This window comes from Kogia breviceps, chromosome 19 (genome assembly GCF_026419965.1).
Source record: "Kogia breviceps isolate mKogBre1 chromosome 19, mKogBre1 haplotype 1, whole genome shotgun sequence".
NCBI classification, from domain to species: domain Eukaryota; kingdom Metazoa; phylum Chordata; class Mammalia; order Artiodactyla; family Physeteridae; genus Kogia; species Kogia breviceps.
Genome location: NC_081328.1, coordinates 21,925,123 through 21,951,099, shown reverse-complemented (window position 1 = coordinate 21,951,099; position 25,977 = coordinate 21,925,123). Strand labels below are relative to the sequence as shown.

Sequence of the window (25,977 nt, the reverse complement as noted above, 5' to 3'; positions counted from 1 at the left end):
TTTTTGTAAGTCTGAATGAATCTCTATCAAAATGTTTAAAATTAAAAGCCAAGGACTCATTGTGGGACAAACAGTAATTATTCCTTCTAAACACTCCAAGATAGGGGACATGCCAAAAAGAATTCAAAAATTTGGAAAAATTAAAATGGTTTGAGATCTGAGATTAAAAGCCCAGTAAAGACGGAGGAGATATGGTGATATATGTATATGTATAGCTGATTCACTTTGTTATAAAGCTGAAACTAACACACCATTGTAAAGCAATTATACTCTAATAAAGATGTTAAAAAAAAAACCCCCAGTAACTAATAAGATACACGTATCTTGAACTAATATTAATTTCAAAGCACACAATTCAAATTCCTATCACTTGGGCTTCCCTGTTGGCGCAGTGGTTGAGAGTCCGCCTGACGATGCAGGGGACACAGGTTCGTGCCCCGGTCCGGGAAGATCCCACGTGCCGCGGAGCGGCTGGGCCCGTGAGCCATGGCCGCTGAGCCTGCGCGTCCGGAGCCTGTGCTCCGCAACGGGAGAGGCCACAACAGTGAGAGGCCCGCGTAACGTAAAAAAAAAAAAATTCCTATCACTTAATTCATTAATAAATAATTATTAAACTGTCCAGAATATAAGGGAACATAATACACGTGCTCTGAAAATCTAGGAATTGTGACCAAGTTTTTAACAAGAAAAGGAAACAGAGAAGTTATCTAACTTCATAAAGTATGGTAGCACAGGAAAACGCCAGATGATTAATAGTTTCTACCCACCTAAAGACAAAGAGAAAGAGTAGCAAGAGAGACAGTGAAAGAGTGTGTGATACAGTTTATGTTTTTATTATGGGAAGTTTCAAATATATACAGAAGTAAACTCACTTTTCAACCTCCCCACAAATATTTTGAATTAAACTCTAAGATCACGTAATTTCAGGCATAGACTTCATTTAGGATCTTAGTGGTAAAATTAAAATCAAGAGGAACAATTTTGAGATTAGATTCTTAGATTCAGGAAAGACTGACAAACACTTCGTAGAATTCTACAATGCTGGGTTGGAACAAGAAGGTATAATTACGTACTGACTGACTTTTGTGAGAGAAAAAAATAACTTTTTAAGATTATGATTCAAGATTTAGTCCCATTTTTATTTGATTCTACGTCCCAGAAATGTATCATTACACAAAGAAAAAAATGAGCCACCTGTAAATATAAGTTCATAACCCCTTTACTATCCATAGCCATTCTTATTTAACTTATTTTAAAATAAAGAAACTAAATAAGAGGAAAGGGAGGTAAAAATTCTATTTAAATCACACTACTAATGAAGAGTTAAAAAGCTGATACCAACTTTTAAAAATACAGGCAAACGATTTGGATCATAAGATATCTGATTTGGGAGCTTGGTTTGCTGTTTTTTTTCCCTCAATACACCACAACCTCAATTTCTGCATTCAGAAACAGGAATTTATAGGCAAACACAACTCCACTAGGTAGAGGGTCAATTTCAGTGTAATGGTGAAATCTGGAGCTAAAAGGCCTTGTCCTGGAGAATGAGTATTTCTTCTTACAAAAGTAGCTTCTGTAAACACTTTACCACCTAGCACAACAATATTAAAACATAATGATACAGCAGCCACATAATTAAGTCTATTCCTCTTGTTGGAAAGACCTTGAAGACTATCTGAAGCCAAGATGGAGTTTTCTCTTGACTACCAAATACAGAATTTTAAGACAGTTGTTCCATTTGAAATTAGGCTAAACCTCAGGATTGCTTATTGATGAAAATAGGTAATTTGGCTATAGACATATATATTTTGGGGAATATAATGAAGTTTCACAGTTGTTACACAATTGAATATCTAATGATCTTATATCTTAGACACAGCACTTTATTTTCAGGAACCCAAAGAAGTGATAATTTTATATTCCTAACAGGTAGGAATTTGAAAAATTTTTTAAATAGCTAAAATAAGCACAAAGATATCAAGTGAGTCATCAAGAGTCTCTGAGGATGTTAATGACCAATCTGAGTAAAGCCTAAACCCTAGGACTCTGGACTTTGAAAACTATCCATAATATCACATTGTCCTGACACTAACAAGAGATTATTATATGTAAATTGTACCTCAATATAGATGATTTTTTTTTAAGTATTAGAAACATGGTTGTCATATTAAGTTCTCTCCTTCGTATTGGTGTCAGTCAAAATTTGGGGGTCATTATAAATCCAGATCATGTCCACAAAAGCAAGAAAATGCAACTGCACTACTTTCAGACACAGCCACAAGGCAGCAACTATAAGCCTGAGTAAATGGATCTGGTTTTTATTAGCCAATACTAGTTTTCACAACTTGTCACTGCTTTGTTTTTTCTGTGAATGTGCGTGTACATGGCTGTGTATGAATGTGTTTGTGTGTGTTCTATACTTTGTATTTAATCTGCTGCCATTAAGTCTCATGTGGGCTGTAAACGAAGAACATAATCAAAACCACCCAAAGAAAAAGTATGTTTTACTTCTGTGTATTTAATCCTCTAAAACAGCTACTGAAAAAGTATCAAGCCTGAGGCCTTACCCTGTTCGTTTGGTGATGGTCCCCAGTGTCATTGGCTGCTTGATTTGTGCAAGAGGCATCAACACCATCAGGCTGGGGAGAGGAGAAAGCCGGGGGTTGCCAGGGTTGTTGTTGGCAAAATTATTGTAGGAGTCTTGGCTGTTGAGTTTCCCTACAAAGAGAAAAAAGAAAGGAAAAGCATCACCAAGTGAAGTTTCCTTCTCCGACAGGATTTGCACTGACTCCACTAATCTTTTAAGAAAGTTATCAAAGGCAGAAGGGATTCTAAAAGAATCATGGCTATATGGATGGAAAAAAAACAAAGGACTCTGGTAATACCAAATGTGCATTGATTATAAACAGAGACTGTAGTGTTTGAGGATGGAGGACTGGAGGATACAGAACTGGCTAGATGTTACATGGTTATACAAATGATTGGTATAAAACTTAATTATAATTTTATGGTGCTATAAAGAAATATAGGATAGTAAAAGAAAATAAAATGGCAAGATCTAAATTAGTCTAGAGGAAGCATGGAACATTTCCCTAAACAAGCTTGAGAGTAAGTGGGGAGAATGTTCCAGCCATGGCGACCTGCAAAGGCTCAGAGAGCAGAAGAAGCATGAGTCATAAGGACGTGTATCCATAGAATGTACCACAGTAGACATAGGGTGAGACTGACAAAAGTCAATAGGCAAAAACACTGCCTTACTCCCAAAATGTACCACTCCCCACCATAAAATTAAAAAACATAAAACAACCCTTTATTTTATGATGGCATTACTACCAAAAAAAAAAAAAAAAGAATAGGCATTATGGCTCATTAACAACCAGGAAAAACAAGCTCTGTGATATAAAATCCAATCTGCAGTGAGAGTAATTACTCTGCTCTCACCAATAAGCCAAATTCCTCTCATGCACTTATCTTTTCTCCCTCTCCATGGCTTTGCATTTTCCTGAACATCCTATAAATGAAATCACAAAGTATGTATGGTATTGTCTTGCTTCTTTCACTTGCCAATAAGCATCTGAGATTCATCCACTCTACATTTTCTTACATGTGTCAATTCTTTCCTTTTTATTCCTCAGTATGATCCCATTGTATGGAAGTACTTCAGTTTGTTTACCCAGTCAATGGTGAAAGGACATTTGACTTGTTTCCAACTTTGGCTTATTACAAATAAAGCTGCTATAAACATTTTTGAACAGGTTTTTGTATGAATGTAAGTTTTGAAAAAACACATAAATGATCTAGGAATGGAGTTGCTGATCATAGTAAATGAATGTTTGCATGGACATAATAATTGTATGTTTAAGATTATGAGAAAATGCCAAACAGTTTGACAAAGTAGCTGATCTTCACACTCCCACCAGCAAAGTATGACAGTTCCAGTTCTTCTGCATCCACACCAGAATTTGGTATTGTTACTCTTTTTGATTTTAGCTATTCTGGCTTTTATTTGGATTTCTCTAATGGTCAAAAATGTTTAGCTTGTTGTTGTTGTTGTTGTATGTACTTATTTGTCATCCATATATTTTCTTTGGTAAAGTACCTATGTAAAGCTTTTGCCAATTTAAAAAACTGGGTTAATAGTTTTGCTGAGATATAATTCATATACCATAAAATTCACCCCTTTAAAATGTACAATTCCATGGTGTTTAGTATATTCTACAGAGTAGAATCATATACTATGATCACTATCTAATTTCAGAACATTTTCATCACCCAAAAAGAAAGCCCATACCCATTAGCAGTCACTCTTCCTTTGCCTCACCCATCGGCTTTTGATACAGGAATCTTTTCTGTTTCTATAGATTTGCCTATTCTGGATATTTCATATAAATGAAATCATACATTGTAGCCTTTTGTGAGTGTTTCTTTCACTTATTATGTTTTCAAGGTTCATCCATGTTACCAAGTATCAATAGTTCAGTCCTTTTACTGGATGAATAATATTCCAATGTATGGATATACCACATTTATACCAGTTGATGAATATTTGGGTTGTTTTAACAGGCTACTATGAATAACGCTTCTATGAACATTAGTGCACAGGTTTTTATGTGGACTTGTGCTTTCAATTTTCTTGGGTATATACACCTAGGAGTGGAACTGTTGGGTCTATATTTAACCTTTTGAGGAACTGCTAAACTGTGGTTGCACCAGTGTATGAGGGCTCCAAATTCTCCACATCCTCAACAATATTTGTTATGGTCTATCTTTTTTATTTTATCCATCCTAGTGGGTGTGAAGTGGTATCTCACTGTAGTTTTGATTTGCATTTTAATAATGACTAATGATGTTGAACATCTTTTTCATGTGCATTTTGGTAATTTGTATACCTTGTTTGGAGAAATGTCTATCCAAAATATTTGCCCAAAATTGAGTCATCTTTTTATTGTTCAGTTGTAACAGCTAATTATATTCTCAGCATATAAGTCCCTTATCAAATACACAATTTATAAATATCTTCTCCCATTCCATGTGTCATCTTTCACTTTCTTCATGGTATGCTTTGAAACATAAAAGTTTTTAATTTTGATGAACTCTTTTACATTTTCTTTAGTTGCTTATTCTTTTGTTGTCATATCTAAGAAACCACTGCCCAGTCCAAGGACACAAAGATTTAGAGCTATGCTTTCTTCTACAAGTTTTATATATTTTTAGCTCTAACATTTAGGTCTCTGACCAATTTTGAATTAATTTTTATAAATGGTGTGAGGTAGGTGTTCAACTTCATTCTTTTGAATGTTGAATATCCACTTGTTCCAGCATCATTTGTTGAAAAGATATTCTTTCCCACGCCAATGGATTGTCCTGGTACCCTTGCTGAAAATCAAATGACTATAAATGTAAGAAATTATTTATGGATCTTACTCTCAAATTTCAAAAGTTCTTTATATATTCTGGATATAAACCTTTTGTAAGATACATGATTCTTAAATATTTTCTACCTTGCTGCGACTTGTCTTTTTCTTCTCTTACAGATCTTTTAATAAGCAAAATATTTTTTCATAAATTCCACTTTATGAATTTTTCTTTTGTACATTTTGTTTCAAAAATTCAATCTAAAAACTTTTTAACTTTTATATTTTACACTTATTTACCACAGCCTTACAAATATGCATTTCAAAATTTTCTGTTTTTAACCAGTGTCCTCAAAATAGTACCTATAATGTCTATTACTTCGATACTGTGACACTTGAAATCTGAGGCAAGTCAGGATGCATGATCTCTTTTGTTTTTTCCATTTAATGATATCCTGGCCTAATGACAAACTTAGAGCTAAATTTTGTTAAGCAGACATGTTATGTCAATTTGTACTGCTATCTGAAAATAAATAGAAAACACATATAGTCACTGAAAAGAAAGAAACGAGAATAGCAGAAGGGAACATACTATACTGTAGAGCAGAAGCACCCATTTGGACATTTACTATTTCTATATGATTTGGTGTCACCACCTTGTAAGCCTACCACTACAAATTTCAAATAAGTTACAAATCTCCCAGAGAGAAGGTTATGAAATATAAAGACAGAAGTTGGGATTACATTATCAATGTCCTCTTCAGATACAAGCCACGTGGAATTAGAAAATTTAGATCAGTGTGTTTGTTTTTTTTCATTTCCAAATTGTTTTGAAATTCTGCCATATCGGGATGACTTCTAAAATAGCCATTACCTAAACCCCTACCCAAATACACACATACAGAACTCACTGAAGACAATACTTTAACTTTCAAAACTCCTATAACCCTTGTTCACTTTTTTCCAGGAAGAATAAGGACTGTGAAGCATCTCTGTCACTGCAAATGATGGTTTTTCAGAGGAACTTAAGATAGAAAAAAAACAGACAGAAAAATCATGCTGAATTCCTTTTCTTTCTAAGACAGTCAGTGGTCTGTTATGCTTCTTTGATGGATCATTATATCCAACAAAACTTGCTGCTTCCACCTATATTTTGTCATTATCTGCAAAAATGCCAGCTGGGATTCTGATATGGATTGCACTGAATCTGTTGGTCAGTATAGGGAGCACTGCCATCTTAAGAATATTAATTCTTCCAAGCCAAGAACAAGGGATGTCTTTCCACTTATGTAGGTATCCTTTAATTTCATTGAATACTGTTTGGATCTGAATCTAATTTGGATCTGAAATCAGACCACAACCAAGCCAAGAACATGGGATGTCTTTCCACTTATATAGGTATCCTTTAATTTCTTTGAATATTGTTTGGATCTGAATCTAATTTGGATCTGAAATCAGACCACAACACGAAATATGTCACAAGCTAATGAAATTCAAGGACTATGTTTAACACACACATTTCACAACGAGCAGTCAAATATTTGTGGAGTGCTTTAGCCTAAGATCACACACTGTGAGGACTGCATTCTTCGTTGTCACAATGCTTACAGTCTAATATGCATGAAACAGGAATAATTAAGTGCTAATTGCCTAGCACTAAAGATAAGTACACGCGGGATCAATTATTTGGAGAAGAGATCATAGAGCAGATGAGACATAACCTAGGCTTTGAAAGATGGGTAAAATATGGATAAGAGCAGGAGTGTAGAAATATTCTGAGGATAAGGATAACATGAAGAGGAGAGTATGTAAAGTGATACCACAGATGTGAGCAATAGTAAGAAATCTCAAACTAGGAGAGAATTATAATGGAAAGCAATAGGAAGATAATATATTTCAGTTTTAGAAGAATATTTCAATTGAGGCAGAGGAGTAAGTACTTAGGGACCTAAATTCTTCAGCAAGGGAACAGCACAGATTTTGAGATCATTGAACTTTACAGATAGGATGTGTAGTCTAGAAAAAGGAAGTGATTTCACTGAGAAGCTCCAAATCTTGTGGTTTAGTTAGCCATAACTTAAAACCCTTTGCTGGCTCACCAAGATAAAACAACCTAAAGGGAGCATACAAGGTACATCACATCTATACCTCACAGCCTTCTATCTTATTGTCAAGCAACACCCAAGTATTTATGAGCTTTTATTCTTGGTGTCTGTGTTCATGATGTAGCCTGTGAAACCCAATGCATATGAAACAGTAAAATAAGTTGGGTATATTTCATAAGAATTCATAAGTGTCTGACATATTTTACTATGTGGTAAGTAATTTATAAAAAGAGTTTTCATGAAAGAAAAAATAAAATGGTCAACAATGACAAGGTTCAGAAAGGCAAACAGAGAGAAAACTACTAACTCTGGTAATCTTCAATAGGGTAACTTCACTAAAGAGGTGACAAACCATATGGAAAGGGATAAGTAAAGGGAGCGTTGATAGGAAATGATTACTGTAATGGATACAGAACACAAATTTAAGGACTTTGGAGCTGAAAAGAAGCCGTTAACAAGATGAGATACTGTACCAGGCAAAGGTTTCATTCAACGTTCATTCTTTCAACTCACACTTTTTGAGCCTTATTGGTATGAGGCCCTGTTCTAGTCCTGGATAAATAAGTCCAAGGGACTCCTAAAGAGGTCATAACATAATGAGACAGAAAGACTATAGGTCTTTAAATAATTTAATGGGAGAAAAAGTGCTAATAAAGATATCTGCAAAACGGCTCAGGAACAAAAAGGAAGGAGACGTTTTTCACTGTTGTTTTAAAGGGACGATATGCAAATTTTGAGTATAGAGGAAGGAACTTGGATCTTCTCATCTTCACTTTTCTAGTAGAAAATAAAGGATGAGAGCTGTGTGAACAATTAATTCAGGAATTAGTAAAATGAGGGAACTAGCATAGACAAGAAATCTCATTAATTCACACGTAATGATCTACGTATAAAAATATATGTTAAAAGTACAAAATTTAAAAATGAGAGTTCATACTGAATCAATCAAATACACAAAAATAGTATAATGATCCTTTCTTCCCTTTTCAATTGTTCAAAGTCTTTGTTTAAAGACGATTTTCACTATCTCTTTCTTGTGTCATGGATTTTCTTTGAAAATGAAGCTAGAATCTAACAAACACCCAGATTTACCCTCCACAAAAACTGTTAAGACTCCTCCAGAGTAGGAGCAGTATCTTACTAGTTGTTGACAACTCAGTAAATGCTGAATGAACGGAGGAAATATATTTTTTCTCATATCCAGGAAGTACAGGAAAATAGAGCCCTATGATCTATAGAAAAAAAAATAATTTTGGAGGGGACACCCAAAGTCCTTCAGAAGATAGCCAGGTGCTGGAATCCATGGCTTTCACTAGTCTCCTTAGTCTCAGGTTGACTCGGCCAGGAGCCTAGACTTGATAACTTTAAGAATATATCTTCAGGGCTTCCCTGGTGGCGCAGTGGTTGAGAATCCGCCTGCCGATGCAGGATACACGGGTTCGTGCCCTGGTCCGGGAAGATCCCACATGCCGCGGAGCAACTAAGCCCGTGAGCCATGGCCGCTAGGCCTGCGCGTCCGGAGCCTGTGCTCCGCAACGGGAGAGGCCACAACAGTGAGAGGCCCGCATACCGCAAAAAAAAAAAAAAAAAAAAAAAAAAAGAATATATCTTCACTGTGATGATGTGAGAGAGTGGCAGGGACATATACACACTACCAAATGTAAGTTAGATAGCTGGTGGGAAGCTGCCGCATAGCACAGGGAGTTCACCTCTGTGCTTTGTGACCACCTAGAGGGGTGGGATAGGGAGGGTGGGGGGGAGGGTGACGCAAGAGGGAAGAGATATGGGAACATATGTATATGTATGACTGATTCACTTTGTTGTAAAGGAGAAACTAACACACTATTGTAAAACAGTTATACTCAAATAAAGATGTTTAAATTAAAAAAAAAAAAAAAGAATAGATCTTCAGATACTTCCTTATGGATATATCAAACCTAAATTTCCAAGCCAGGATTATTCTTGAAGCCTGAAGCTTCTTAATACAATGAGGTTCAGCAGAAGAAACTCGTAGTATCCTAAGCCTTGGATGTGGATTAAGTCTATCCCTCCATCTTATGCTTCAATTTCCCTTTGGACAGACAGGGAGAGCAGCACTTTCTTTGCTCCACCTTCTAGGCATATATATGATTGTAACAGTAAAATTAAAAATTTCTGAGATCAGTGAAGAGTCACTACATCAATTCTAAATGTCACCTTCAGCAACCATTCTTTACTATGCTTTTCTCTTTATTGTATGAGTACAGTGAAAATAGTGGAGGCTGTTTAATTGCAATTTTAGTAGTGGGCTTCATAAAACCTTAAAATACATATAATATTTCACACAGCATTATACTTACAAATTCCAGCTGGGAAAAGACCTGTAAGTGACAAATGCCATGAGAATGGATATTCTCACAGTATTTCTGGCACATCCAAACAGAGGAAGTCTCAAAAATCTCATGAGAAAATAAGCTCTTCTAAAACTCTCATCCCAGTTTTTTGGGCTTACTCTATATAGATAAACTTCCATAAGCCTTCAGGCTTTTGGGTCTTTAACCAAATCCACCAGAGCTTTGATCCTTTAGAGGTTTACCAGTCCCCAAGATAGACGGAGCTCTCTTGGGGTAGGGGAAAAAATCCCAAGTTCCAATAAAATGCTTTCTCAATAAATTAAAGCAGGAATTCTATCTGGGAATAGAAAATCATTTAAAAATCAGAATTTTCAAAACATCCTTTGATGTTTAAAGCGATATTTTGTTTTCAGTTGTTTATTTGTTTACGGTTATTATTGTTTTAAATGTTATAATACAAAGCCGGAAGCCAGAACAGTTCACATCGGGGTTTAACCACTGACTTTTTGTATTTACTTCTACACGTTTGCATTTTTGAAAAAGGAATTATGAAAACAACCTCATGTGCTCCTTTTTTCTCCTTCGTTCTGCCTTTTGGATGAAGAATTCCTGCAGGTACGTTGGGGAAAGAAACATTCGATCTCCACATTAACACACAGCTCCTCTGTCTGGGTGTGAGGCTGATGTGGTGTAATCTCTGTTTACTAAAAATGCTTCTAACTTCAAAATGCCACCTTATCATGTATGCACTGTCCCAAAGCATGCTTTCCAGACTTTCTATACGATAAACACACAGGGGGAAAATGGATGAAGTTGAGGATAAAAGAGAGAAAATAACAATGGGCTTTGTTGCTGTGCTGGAGGAACAGCCTGTCAGGTCAGCTTTGCAGAGGCATATTCCCAAACCAGCCATCATTAACGGACTCACTTCCACAGGAAAAAAAAAAAAAGACAGAGTCTGAAAACTCCGGACAAAAGAAATCCCTGCAGACAAAGTAAAAACAAATTAAAAGACCCATTATAAAACACAGATGCTACAAGGAAAATAAACTTTCCAAGATTTACTGGGCTTTGACAAACTTGAACATTTGTGGAAAAGACATCAGCAACAACTCCCAGGTAATGTGGCTGCAAAGCTAGACTTCTTTCTGTTTTATCTTTACCCTCCCTGCAGAAGCTGCCAGGTTGGTATTCTTAGCTTCTGAATGCATGATGTGAGAACATGTGAATGTGGCAAAGTGCCAGCCACAAGAAATCTCTAAAAGCCAGCAAGATCCTGAGATTATTGCCCATTTCAGATTATGCTAAATATTAAAGTTAATACCGGTGTATCTGTGTGTACACCTTCATTTCTTCTTAAATGCAAACCAGAAGAGGAAAAATAAGACGTAAATGCAATTATAGGCCTCCTCCCTCCCCTTTAAAAAATTTCCCTATCTTACCATACTGCGAACTAAGACGAATGGGATCAGTTAAAATAACATTAAGCAATCAAGGGATCAGAGTTGTAGGTGAGAAAGTACCTTAAAACAGTATCACATCAGTGAAAAAGAGAAAACTTTTTGTTATAGGATTCTAGAGACACAAGCTACAAATTACTGCTAATGAGGGTCTGAGGAAGATTCTAGGAACAAGAAGGTGTAGGAAAATAAGAACTACAATGGAATCAAGGGGACCAAATGGAGAGTGCAGAGGATAAAGAAGCATTGTCTTTTGTTGTCATTAGGGATGCAGGGATAAACATAAAAGTGGCAAAGATTCATGTGGAAAAAAGCAAAATGACACTAGGCAGTGTTGATGGTGCCCTAAGGGAGAGCACAGCTTTTAGAAGGTCTGCATTATCTTCTCACTTTTTGACCCTCAACGTGGGACGCAGACTTTATTCCTTTAGGCACTCCATTTTTTCTGAAGGCTTACTAAAGAAACATATAGAAATGAGACTCCTACAATAGTTTCAAATTCTGTTCTCATCACCCTTCCACACAGCTGTCCACAAGATCCACTCTTGTTCTAGGACATAAGCCTCTCAGTCAGTGTCCTTGGTCTGCTAATATTTTGAACCCTTACATTTTGAAATTGGAGTAACGAGGCACACTAACAGGCAATGTGGATGTGACAACCCGGCACTCCTGAGAAGATAAATATGTAGGAAGAACCCTATTCCCAAATATCCCATTATTATCCTACTTCAACCAACTTCTTTACTCTGAGACCTCATGTAGATGGTCTACTTCCAACATCATGTCTTTTCAAAATAAAAATCAGGTAACAAGTTCATATGGGGCTTTTTTTGTGCTCTTTCCTTTCCACAGAAGACCAAAATGTTCTGCCTGCTTTTAGTATCCTGCTGTGGAATTGACAGGGATAAAAATCCAAAATATACCAATGAGTTTAACTAAGTTAACTCTGTAGTTGAAAAGCTCCCCACTTCTTGACTCTGTCAAAAAGAGTACAATGGTAGCTTGTTTTGTAACAATCACTGGAAATGTAGGCTCTGAAAAGCTAAAAACACTGCTTAGCTCTTGCTTGCCATCTAATTTAACATTAAAGCTTTCTCAGCCAAACACTCCATAATTATTTAATCAAAACCAAATAGAGTCCTTTTGGAATATATAAAAATTATCCTGTGCAAACTGGAATTTCCTGAATGTGGGTTGTTTGGGGTTGACGTTGGAGTCTCTGTTTCTCTTTTTCTTTCTTTCTCTCTTTTTTTCCCCTTTCCTAGATGAGAATGACAAGCTTCCCAGCTGCAGTTCCAGGACTTTCACCCTCCTTTTTGACCTTTTCTCAGGCGTATTCCAGTATAATCTGTAATCTACTCAAGTAGGAAGAGGAAACAGCAGCGCCCTGGTGAGAAACAGTGCCTTCTGACCCACATACCAAACTGGGCGGAAGCAATGCTTGTTCACAGGAGCCAAGGAGAGCAGAACACACACAATTAAAAGAAAATGAATAATACATCCCTATTTTTTTTTAAGACTGTTAACAGAACAACCAAACAGTTTTGGTGACAAAGTGCAAGATAGGAAGCGTTGAAGGACAATTTTGACTAGGCACTGACTTGTTTCTCCCTGTAAAATTTTTGGAGAGTAATAGGTGGTGAAGCAAAGATACGGCAAAAATACTGCAAAAACATATATGCATTTCAAGCGAAACACTTGTTGCTTTTTCAAGTAAACAGTTCACAACACAACAGACAGGTACTTTGAGGGAGGGGTGGGAAGGCAGAAAGATAAGAAATATCTCCCACAAAATTGACTTGAAAACAAGAATCCAATTTTTTTTTTTCTTTGCAAGATGGGGTTGAGGTTTTTAATGATACTGTCATCACTCTTCCCACTACATACAAAGTAGCTGCACGGAACTTTGCACTAGTGCTTACTAAATGTCAGTAGAATTAAAACTTCATGTTCTGAAGACTTGAAACTGCACTATTTATCAAATATTAATCAATATATAAATTTATAGGGGTTCCCTGGTGGCACAGTGGTTAAGAATCCACCTACCAATGCAGGGGACACGGGTTCGAGCCCTGGTCCGGGAAGATCCCACATGCCACAGAGCAACTAAGCCCGTGCACCACAATTACTGAGCCTGTACTCTAGAGCCCACAAGCCACAACTACTGAAGCCTGCATGCCTAGAGCCCGTGCTCTGCCACAAGAGAAGCCACCGCAATGAGAAGCCCGCGAACTGCAACAAAGAGTAGCCCCCGCTCACTGGGACTAGAGAAAGCCCGTGTGCAACAACGAAGACCCAACGCAGCCATAAATTAATTAATTAATTAATTAAAGTGTATATATGTATATATATATATATAAATTTATAAATATTCAAATACACCATGTGCTAGGTAGTTTCCTTTTCTAGTCTGAATTCTTTTTTACCAGTTATTATCTTAATGTGTTCACGACTGTTACACGTAAATGTGTTTTTCTTTCCTTAAATCCAAAACTCAATAAATTTAGAAAATTTACACATAAAAATAAGAAGTCTAAAGGAACTAACTACTGTTGCTAAAACTATATGTAGAACAAGATCAGTCTACACTACTCCAAAAAGATACTAAAGCTGTCTGAGAACAAGGATCCTTAGGATGCAAAAATAAGCCTAGAAAGGGAGATAAGTCAGAAACAACATTCAAAGAAAATACAAACAAGGGGAAATAGGAAACATCTCCAAAAAGTTTCAGAGATAAAAAGTGTATGGCGGAAAAAAAAAAAGTATATGGGGACAAGCACTGAAATAAACTGTAGGAAAATCTTCTGTCTGCATCTCCTCTCCACCATACTTTTGGCACAATTTGTTCACACAGCCAACCCAAATTTACAAAATGAATTTTTAAAATCTCCTCCCATAAGTGGGAAGTTCATTACTTTAGTTTACTATTCTTGCAGGATTCCAAGGTTTGGGATGAAGACAATTTGTAAGAGCTGGTGCTCTTAATATTTAAGAAGTTTCAGCAATTTCTAATTCATTTTAAACATTAGGATTGTAGTTTACCACTCTTTCCACAATGAAAAATCAAGCAAGACAGTAAATGGACTATATTTAACAGTAGAGGGAACAATGCAAACTGTTTGTATAAAGAAGGAGAATAAAAGAAAAAGATCTTGGGATTTTACTTTAAGAATCAAATTATTCCTAAAGACGTAAGCAATGTCAAAATTCCCCACTCTTCTGAATCAAAGAGTAGAGTTTTGGGACTAAGTGCTCAGAAGTGAAGACATTTAATAACTCTAGTGCAAAATCCCCAGAATTAAAAATCCCATAATCTAGCAGCACTTAGACCAAATCTGTGATTAAAAGAGTTCCCCAAAGTATAAATAAATCCTCATTAAAATTCTTTTTTGAAAATATTCCATACCCATATCTCCCATGCTTATCTCGCAATGAATTCTGTATCATGTCAACAGATCAAACAGAAGCACTTCACTGTTCAAGGAAAAAAAAAAAAGGAAACTTATCTGCATCATTCAATAAACATAATGCTATTACTTAAACTGTTGAACCTATAAGATATGGAAAAATGGGAGCTGGTACTGAAATAAAAAGAAACACTGTAACAAGATAAAATACTGAATAAATTGCAAGATTTAAGGTGTAATGTTTTTAGACTTGGAGGACTCAAAATAATTTAGCATTCGCAGAACTGGTCTTTTTCCAGTACATTAAACACTGTATACTAAGGAAAAATTAAATATTAAAATCAAAGTATTTTCTGTTGAATAACAACGATCGTAGTAAAATGTAAGCAACTTTCATAATAATCAAAAAGATATAATTCAAAATAGCAATAGCAAAGAAGCTCCCCACAACCTCCTTCCAGCTCCCTTACCCCCACCCCACGGAAGCCTTCCTTCTTTTTACTTATGACTGTTAAGGATATTTTCTGGCTCTATTTCAGCATTATGACTCAGGTCATGAGAAGTGTCAAAGATGCACTTCCTTCAGATGGGAAAGAGCAACAGATTTTAACAACCATACAAAGATGGGAGTACTGTGCAAAAGAGCCAAATCAGCATTTTTGACAGCAGGGAAGATAAAGCCTTTTATACTCACATATATTTTATTTCCAGCTTAAAAACATTTAAATATCATTCTATCAAAATATGCTTACATGTTCTGCTCAAGAAGAAAACAGGAAACCCATTCTCAATTTAGCTGCCTAAATTATCAACAATTTGTGAGAGAGTATTGTTCACCGACAAAAAAAGAAAAAGAAATCAAAGTACACATATGAACATTAATAAATAGTTCGAGTCCTTGTCTTCCAAACTTATTTTTTCAAAAGCAAAACCATGAATTTACCTGTTTGCATAAAAACTCCTTTGACAGAAAGTCCTCGAGAATGAAAATCACAAAGAGGAGTGATACCATGACCAAATCTGGGCACCTGAGAATGATGACTCTACTTCTTTCCCTGTAATTCCTCTGCCTTAGCAGAAACACTTTTTCTTAATCAGCTGGATTACTGCCAGAAAACCATAATCATTTATCAATACCGTTGTTTTATATTTTCTTTCATCCACGATTTTATCAAAAGTGTACACATTTCAATCCATTCCAAATTGTTAAGAATTCCCTACTAGTGATGATTCTCAACACTGAAAAGGGAATGGCCTGTCTCTTCTGAAGCTGCCAACAACAATGCCCACACTAATTCCACTCTATCCATTTTGAAATAGTTTCACTCTTGTGCCTCATTCTAGCTTCAATATTCTCACCTGCAAAAACACATCCTCCAATGTTAATACCTCTTTCAATGAACCTTAAATCCCTTTCCTTTTCTCATCCTCCTCCAAATTCTAAATGTCATTTTATGCTAAGAACCATAACAGTTTCTATTTCTCAGTATGTGTAATGCTGGCACAGCAGCGACCTCACTCTCCATACCCTTTCGTAGTTTACAAACTATAAGCCAGCAGTCATATTTCTACTTCCTGCTCAGATTTTTAAGTTCAAGACTGCTCATGGCTGCTACTCCCAAGTCTCATAATTTCTAAATCTGTTTATTTGGGTCACTCATGCAGACACTGGTCACTCTGTATCCTGAGAAGTCCAATTCCTTCTCTCTTCTCCCCCTCCAATTTTTCTAAAACCAAATTTTGAAAAAATATTTCAATGGAACCTGACCAGAATTTTCTTACTTAACTGTCTTCCTCACTGGAAAAGTAAGGCTAACTTAACGTGCAAATAGATAAGGCAAATAAATCCTCTTGTAGTTAGTTATCCTAATCACCAGACTAAAACAATGTTGCAGGATCAATTCCCTGAAAACTAACTTGTAAGTCTACTGCCAGAACGTTTCTAGAGGATTCCTTCGTGGGGAAACTGACCAGTCAAAGTGAAAAGATCTACAAATACTATTGATCGGGGGGGGGGGGGGGGTACCCTAATAAAACTGATAGACCAGTTGGACCTATAAACTGGTATGAGTTACCTGTGCTCAAAGAGCTTCCAATCAGTTCTTTAGTATGGATGTGCTGATTAGCTGAATAAATATGTAATAACAAAATAAATCAAATAATAATAAAATTTTTTAAATAAAATAAGAATGATCAGCCAAGGATTCCTAGACTTTCTGGCCAGTATTTTAGTTTAATCAGTCTGAGATTGGGCCTAGGCACCAGTACTTTTAAAATCTATCCAGGTAAATTATAATGTACAATCAGGGATGACAGTCCAAGATGAAAGATAATGATGACCACAAAAAAAAAACTGAAAAAGGAACTCAGAGGAAGGAGAGATACTACCAGGAGCAAAGAAGTGCATCAAAAATTATAACCATCTTTTAAAGAGATAAACAATTTTACATCTGTGAAATAAGAAAAGGATGTGATAATAAGAGGAACATTCACAGAAAAGGTTATTAAAAACATACTGCACAAATAAAAATCTAATAAGAAGGTGAGGAGATAAAGTTGGGGATGTTCTCTTAAAGTAAAACAAAAAGACAAAGAGATAGGAAATAGAAAAGAAAGTTAGGGGTTCAGTGCAGGAGATCCATTATCCAACCAAAATGATTTCCAGAAGGGGGCAAAAAAACCAGCAAGAAATAAATTATAAAGAACTGAAAGAAGCAGACTCTGAGTGGGAGAAGTGGGTGCAGGAGAGTGAAATTTTTCTTTATAAAATTGTGGCATTATTTGACTTTTATAATAAATGTATGTATTGCTTTGATACAAAATTGAATAGGTAAACAAAAACAATAAAACTACAATGAATGTTAACAGAAAAGAGAAGCAGAGATTAAGTATAAGGCCTAATGATGCCTCAGTAGTGGAGTGTAATCACTCTGGTCCCATAAAATACAGAGATAGGTCCTTCAATAGCAATGTATAGAGAAACAAAGAAAGGAACTTTTAGAACATACAGAAACCACTTATTCAGATGATTAACTAAGAGTTCCCTCCGTTCATTCACAGGAGCTAGGTACCTGGACGGGGTACTAAAACTAGATAATAATTGATAGTAATTTATTTCAAAAGTCCAATTCTCTAATAAGGCTTTGAGGAATAAATCATAGAAAACATCATGAAAAGGAAGTTAGGTTATTATAAAATCTTAGACATCAACATCCATAGTACACCAGGTTCATGCCAGGGTTGCCATGATTACCATCACAGGAAAGTTTAGAAAAGATCGCCCTCTAGAGGCATGTCTCATTAACCATTTAAAAATGAAACAAGAAACCTGGAGTTTATGATGTGCCAGTGTTAAAAATATAGAGGAAATACAAAATATTTCATGAACAGTAAAGAGGGAAACAAAAAAATGACAGTTTAGCTCCAACTGCTAACTACCTGAGCCAGCATTTATTTTAAGGAATAAAAAAAAGAGAGAGAAAAAAGTGTAGCATATTCCAAATAATACAGACAAGAGATAAAGTATTCAAATAGACTTTAATCAGTTTTTATAGTATTAAATTTAATATAAAGTATAATTTAGAGACAATATAAGAGTGTTAGAAGATACTCCACAGGTAATTTTATTTTCCTCAAAAACTATGTTATCTGAAACTTCCTCTCAATTTTGCTGTGAACCTATAACTGTTCTATAAAACAGTCTATTAAAAAATGTTGCTATCTTTATTTAGTAGACGTTTTCTCCAATTAGGGCTTCTGAAATAAAAGAACTTTTCAGGATGGTATTAATTATAAGGCCTCTCTTTTCAATCCACTTTCCCTAAAGAACTCATCTGTTCTGAGAAACAATAGGAAGTGACAAGAAAATATTTTAAATATGCATGATTTTGGTGTATAGAGGTAAAGACACAAATTCACTAGGAAAACTTCAATAGACTTGAAAACAATAGATTAAAAACTTTATCTGAACTACAAGAAAGTACATGCAACCAGTAAAAAACCCAGGTACTAAACTAAGATAGCCTAAAAGAAGATTTTTATCCATTTACATGTATATACTGTATATATATATATATATATACATATATATATATACTCTGTGTCATATGAGGCATAAAATTTAAAGCAGAGCTACAGTGCGCATGATTGATTTTTCTTGGCAAAAATTAAAACATACAAATGGTAACTTCAATCCACAAGTAAACAGTGATGTGGAAAGAGAAGTCAAAAAAATCACATTATTATTGATTGTCTTAAGTAGGTGAAACTATATAAGGCTGAAATGGGTGGTTGCTTTGTATTTACAATTGTGATGTGGTCTGTATCAAGAAAACTACTGATCAACAAAAGTAAGTAATTACAATAAACCAGCAAATGAAAGCTATAAACACAGTTTCTGAGTGGTTAAAAAAAAAAGAATGCCTCATACAGATGCTAGGAAGAAAAGTGATGCTACTAGTTACTTAGAAGCAGTTTATTAAAATAGTGAGGCTTCAAGCCCAAGAAATCAGAGGCCCCCTCTACAAGACCCAGAGTCTCATCCATTATTTCCATTTAGAAGAAGTAGAATCTGGAATTCAGATGCCTAAAGCTGTGACTCAACGATGACTCCTCCCCTAAGGACCAATGAGTTAATGGGAAGGCGACACTTCCAAGAACTGTAGAAGTAAATCCAGAAGCCCTCTGTTAACACAATGGAAATAGTAGAAAAAAAATTCCTTAAAAGCCCTATCACATAGTGACTGTCATATTCTTGAACCTAAACTGGAAAACTAATTTGCAAAATAAAGAAATGCAAAGGCTAGATAATGGGTAGGTTAATTTATCCAACTATATTTCCTAATGTATGGTATTACAATGAGCAAAAACAGATGAAGAAGAAAAAATAATACTACCTTCACTTTCAATTTTGCGTTGGGTGTACCTTCATTTCAGAAACAATGTCAGAAGTCAACTCGTCAATATTGAGTCTAATAATGCTACAAAAGCCTATGCACAATAAGGTCACGATTATATTTCAGTCACTTATTATTTGGTGAATTCTTCATTTATTCTCTTTTCTGCATAAGAGCCACTATACAAAAATATGAATAATGAATCAGTCCTATATACCTCCTTAGTAATAAACAGCATCAATAATGAAACTAATCATAGCAGCTAATCTTTTCCTGAGTTATTTCATGTGTGCCAGACACTATTCAAAGTGCTTTGATCCTCACAGTAACTCTCTAAGGTAGGTAATTTTATTATTCCCATTTTACTGATAGAAAATTAAGGCACAGGTAGATTAAGTAATTTGTCTAAATTTACAGAGCCAGAAAGTCACAGAGGTTCTACCACAGGAAACATTGCCTCCCCAAGGAAGTTACAGTTAAAAATGGAGATCATCGAAAATAATAGGTAGAAAGCAGTAAGTGATAAGTATGGATAAATAGCTTACAGAAGCAACAAATACCAAAGTTAGACACTTTATGTTAAGAGGGAGAAAGCACACTGTGAGCTGAGCTGAGCTGAGCTTCAAAGATGCATTCCACGTTTACCTGAAGAAATAAGCGGAAAACAATTCAGACGCAGGAACAAGGTGTTGATTGAAGCTGAAAAGCAAAAGCAAGTAATTAAATCTGCTTGGAGCATAAGCAATAGTGGCAGAAATGGTTTCTTCATTCAGCAAAAATTTACTAACTGGTAAAGGGAATGCTTCATCTCCTAGAGGACTACTGGCCTGCAAACATGCTCACCTCCTATTTCTAAGAGAAAACAGAGGCAATCTCCTCTTTGCCCTCTAACTTTTCCCCATTTTCCTGTTCCCCTTTACATCAATGCTCCTTGAAAGGCCTGTCAATACTGGCCTCCAATTTCTCTCTTCCCGTCCTTAATAAAATCCTCTCTTATCAGGCCCCTACCGCTTCACCAAAACTTGCTCTTATCAAAGCCACATGTCCTCTACATGACTAAATTTGATGGTATTCTTTTTCTCAGTCCTTATCTTAATTGACCTATCAGCAGAATTTAACACATTAATCATTCCCTTTTCTCAGGAAAAAAAAAATGTCTTCATTTGGCTTATAGGATTTCTCATGTGTGGTTTTGCTTCTATGTCACAGGCTTAGTCCTGGGACATCTTCATCTTCTTTTCATACGCTTTCACTTACTAGGTGATCTCATCCTGGTTTGGCTTTTTTTAATCTATGCCTCCCCAACATTTATTCTCAGCCTATTCCTTCCCACTGAACTCCAGATTCATAAAACCAACTACCTACCTAACACCACTAGGAGGTCAAGACACATCTTAAACTAAACATGTCCAAAAGTCCTGATCTGTCTCTATCCCCAGAGCTGCTTTATCCTCATGGTCCTCGTTTCATGTGATGGCTGTCGCACCCTTCCAGCTGTTCGGGCCAAAAGCCTTACTGGTCACCCTGACTCCTCTCTTTTCTCTCTTGGATTTCTGCAATGCTCTCCTAACTGGTCTCACTAGACTTCTACTCTTGTCAGACTGCACATGGTGAGTTCTCAATACAGATCACCATTCTGCTCCTGTCAAACCGCAATCTGACCCCGTCATCCAAAACCCTCCACAGCTTTTCCACCTTACTCTGAGTAAATGTCAAAGGCTGACATGATCTGGCCGCATTCCCTCTCCGACCTCATCTTCTACTCTGCATCTTGCACACTGTTCCTTGGCCACGTGGGCCTCCTTGCCTCTCCATGAACACTCCAGACACATTCCCAGCTCAGGGATTTTACACTGACTGCTTCTTCTGCCTGGAACACGTTCCGCAGACATCTGCATGACTTTCTCGCACAATTCCATCAGATCTTTATTCAAATGTCATCAACTCAGTAAGCCCTGCCAGGAGCATCCTAATTTCAAACTGCAATCTTCTCCCGGCATGCCCTATTCCCCTTCCTTTACTTTTCTCCATAGCATATAAAACTACCTGTTTATCCATCCATTTGTCCACCCATTTGTCCATCCATCCATCCATCCATCCATCCATCCATCCATCCATCCATCCATCCACCTATCATCTATCCTATGCATCATACATATCCCTCCACTGGAAAGTCAGCTCCATGGGAACAGGGATGTTTTCCTCTTTTATTCACTGCTGTATCCCTAGAGCTCAGGAACGGTGCCTGGACATAGGAACACTAATTAACAGTTCTTGAATAAAATGAAAGAATCTTACAGATGTTAAAATGAAAAGCAATGTTACCATGAATGAAAATCTTTTCATTCTGACAAGTAATAAACTGTTTTTATTAGAACTTCTAAGTTCTAACAACTTTGAAAACTTTGGTTTGAAGCCTTAGAATCTACATTTTACCAAATACTACATGAGGTGCCAAGATACAAATATAAACAAGAAAAAGACCCTCTCTTCATGGAGGTAAATCTACTGGGAGACACAGGCATGTCAATGAACATATTAACATATGTTAATATGAACAACTAACATTAAAATATAATAAAATCACATTCATAGTGCCAATACCAAGACTGATACAGAACATACAACATCAAGAGGTGTTTAAAAGAGGCTGAAGAGGGACTTCCCTGGTAGCACAATTAAGAATCCACCTGCCAATGCAGGGGACACAGGTTCGATCCCTGGTTTGGAAAGATCCCACGTGCTGCAGAGCAACTAAGCCCACGCACCACAACTACTGAGCCCGCTCTCTAGAGCCCATGAGCCAAAACTACTGAGCTCGCACGCCATAACTACTGAAGCCCATGCACTTAGAGCCCATGCTCTGCAATAAGAGAAGCCACCGCAATGAGAAGCCTGCGCACCGCAACGAAGAGTAGCCCCTGCTCGCCGCAACTAGAGAAAGCCTGCGTGCAGCAACGAAGACCCAACGCGGCCAAAAATAAATAAATAAATAAATAACAAAAACAGAGGCTGAAGAGATGAAGTGATACTTTTAGCTAGATCATAATGAAATAGGGTTTCAGCAAGCATCCAAGGGAATAAAAATTATTTCGAGAAGAGTATGCCAACTTAAAAGGTGCCAAGAAATGAATACCTGTGGCATTTTCAGGGAAGGGTACAGACATGTAGGTGTGGTGGGACAAGAAGCTGAGAGTGAGATGGAACCTTCCCTAACATCCTAAAAGCATGGTGAGACACTGAAAGACTGAAAGCCGAAAAGTGGAATATTATCCTACTTACGGTTAACAAAGAAAATGCTTGCAATAGTTAAAAGAAAAAAAGAAGGCTGGAGGGTACAGAAACAGATGAGGTAAGAAATGATGATAAGAGGTTCTTAATCATTTTTGTCATGGACTACTTGGACCACCTGGAAAAGCCTGTGGACTCTTTCTCAGAAAAATACTTTAAATGCATGGGATACAAGACACAGAATTACAAAGAAAACCCTATTATTATACTGAAGTATAGCTATCAGTTTGTTTAAAAAATTAAGTTCTGCTACAGTAATATATGTAATATTAAAATCAGTAATATTATATATATATATATAAAATTTCCAAGCAATGGTGAGCATAAACAATATTTCAAAATACATTTCAACAAAACACTTCAAGATTTTTTTTTATATAATGTGATACAAAAACATCTGTGTTCTATGAATGGATAAGGAAGATGTGGCACATATATACAATGGAATATTACTCAGCCATAAAAAGAAATGAAACTGAGTTATTTGTAATGAGGTGGATAGACCTGGAATCTTACAGAGTGAAGTAAGTCAGAAGGATAAAAACAAATACCGTATGCTAACACATATATATGGAATCTAAAAAAAAAAAAAATCATGAAGAGATTAGTGGTAGGATGGGAATAAAACACAGACCTACTAGAGCATGGACTTGAGGATATGGGGAGGGGGAAGGGTAAGCTGTGACGATGTGAGAGAGTGGCAGGGACATATACACACTACCAAATGTAAATTAGATAGCTAGTGGGAAGCTGCAGCACAGCACAGGGAATTCACCTCTGTGCTCTGTGACCACCTAGAGGGGTGGGATAGGGAGGGTGGGAGGGAGGGTGACGCAAGAGGGAAGAGTTATGGGAACATATGTATATGTATGACTGATTCACTTTGTTGTAAAGGAGAAACTAACACACTATTGTAAAACAGTTATACTCAAATAAAGATGTTAAAAAAAAATCTGTGTTCTTATTGGTGACAATGTCACAAGTACTGCTGTTATAACTGTCATGTGTTGTCTATATTCATAATGAAAGAAAACATTTACTTTTGGGTAGAGAATAGTAACCCTAAACATGAAATATTTTCCTATCCATGTTCACGGATCTTAAGAACCCCTTAAGACTAAGGTCCAGGCAACAAGACCAGAAATGAAAGAGATATTTAGAGAAAGTATATTTCAAATAAATAAACATCCTCTGTTAAGTAAAAATGGCAAATAGATAAAATAATCCTAACCTAAACTGGATTGCATCCAGAAAGTAAAAAGGAAATATCCTTATATCAACTGTTATTTAACAGTTTCCTTTACTTTGCTAAAAAGAGCACAGACAAACAACAGCAATAACTGCCAAGGCATGATTCATTTTCAAGATGAATCCCTCCCTGTTCAAACGTTTACATTGTTTTTGACTAGCATCAGATTGTTTATCCACACAAACTGTAAATATATCATTTTTAGAACTAACCAACAACAATGCCCATTTTGTTTTGACATGTAAGGTACAAAAAGAACATAAAGAAAAATGACCACCATCACTCTAATGTCCGCACTTTAAAAATGAAAAAACTACAGAAAAAGGGGGTGAAATTCCAACATAATAAAAATTTAGCATGTGTTATCAGGAGGAAAACGTCTCCTGAAATTCCTTGCTTTTAAAAGGGAATTTAAGAACTGCAGTACTGCTAAACTGTCTATAATCTCCTCTCTGAGATGCCTTCGCTTAGCTTTATGGAAAAATATGAAGAAAGCTGTGAAAACAATAATGCTGAGAGAAAACAATATATTTTGACAATATTACTCTTCAACTGTTTGATCTTTTACAAATGACAAATCCTTAAACGACTGGCACTTTGCACCCTTCAACAAAAATATATTGAAAGGTATTCATTCAGTCACTCAATATCTGTTTTGTTCCCTTAGACAAGGGAAGAGATGACCTTCATTTCTGTGCACAGTATGCCCAAAGCCTAGCACAGAACCTGGTATGTGGTATGCTTATTAGAGAAGGAAGAAGAGGAAGAAAAAAGGAGCTCAAAAGAATGCTCTCTGAAGATGTATAAAGACTATAAATTCTTCTAAATTTTTCTACTAATACAGCTGGTTCTCTGGCCAACCTAGCTGCCCAAGGTGCACACTAAATCTCGTTCCATAAAGTGTATGGTGAAATGCAAGTTAAGAAAAATATTTAACATAAAAAGCAAGGCCCTCAAAGAACCTATACTACCATTTAGTTATATGACAAAATAGTCACACCTAAGAATGTAAGTAATTATTTCTGGAGTAAAGTTTCTTGCAAATGGCTGAAAATATGAATATCTCATAGCTTTCTAAACTTTTAAAAAAATTTTAAATACTTTTTTCTTATTTTTAAAAATATTTATTTATTTATTATTTATTTCTTTTGTCAGCACCAGGTCTTAGTTGTGGCACATGGCATCTTTGTTATGGCCGTGGTATCTTTGTTGCGTCATGCAGACTCTTAGTTGCGTCATGCAGACTCTTAGTTACAGCGTGCATGCGGGATCTAGTTCCCCGATCAGGGATCGAACCTGGGCCCCCTGCATTGAGAGCGTGAAGTCTTACCCACTGGACCACCAGGGAAGTCCCAATACTTTTTTAAATGACAGTTTTCATCCAGGACTTATTTCAACCTCAAAGATCATGGATCACTAGTTAAATATACATGAATAATAACTGTTCTTAAAAAAATAATAGGGCCAGGGACTTCCCTGGTGGCGCAGTGGTTAAGAATCTGCCTACCAATGCAGGGGACACGGGTTTGATCCCTGGTCTGGGAAGATCCCACATGCCACAGAGCAACTAAGCCTGTGCACCACAACTACTGAGCCTGCGCTCTAGAGCCCGCGCGAGCCACAACTACTGAGCCCGTGTGCCACAACTACTGAAGTCTGTGCACCTAGAACCCATGCTCTGCAACAAGAGAAGCCACCACAATGAGAAGACTGTGCACTGCAACAAGGAGTAGCCTCCGCTTGCCGTAACTAGAGAAAGCCCAGGAGCAGCAACGAAGACCCAATGCAGCCAAAAACAAATTAATTAATTAATTTAAAAAATACTTCTAAAAAAAAATAATAATAGGGCCAGGGACTTCCCTGGTGGTCCAATAGTTAAGAAT

General features: G+C 36.4%; 1 protein-coding gene across 6 annotated transcripts in view; it reads right to left on the bottom strand.

The window, feature by feature from the left end:
* BCAS3 (BCAS3 microtubule associated cell migration factor) overlaps window positions 1-25,977 on the bottom strand; it is a 564,511-nt gene that overhangs the window by 331,735 nt on the left and 206,799 nt on the right. For all 6 annotated transcript variants that reach the window (XM_059047562.2, XM_059047561.2, XM_067021771.1 and 3 more), the window contains exon 16: window positions 2,568-2,718. In XM_059047562.2, coding sequence (XP_058903545.1) covers window positions 2,568-2,718 — 151 coding nt within the window. The remainder of the gene's footprint in view (window positions 1-2,567; window positions 2,719-25,977) is intronic.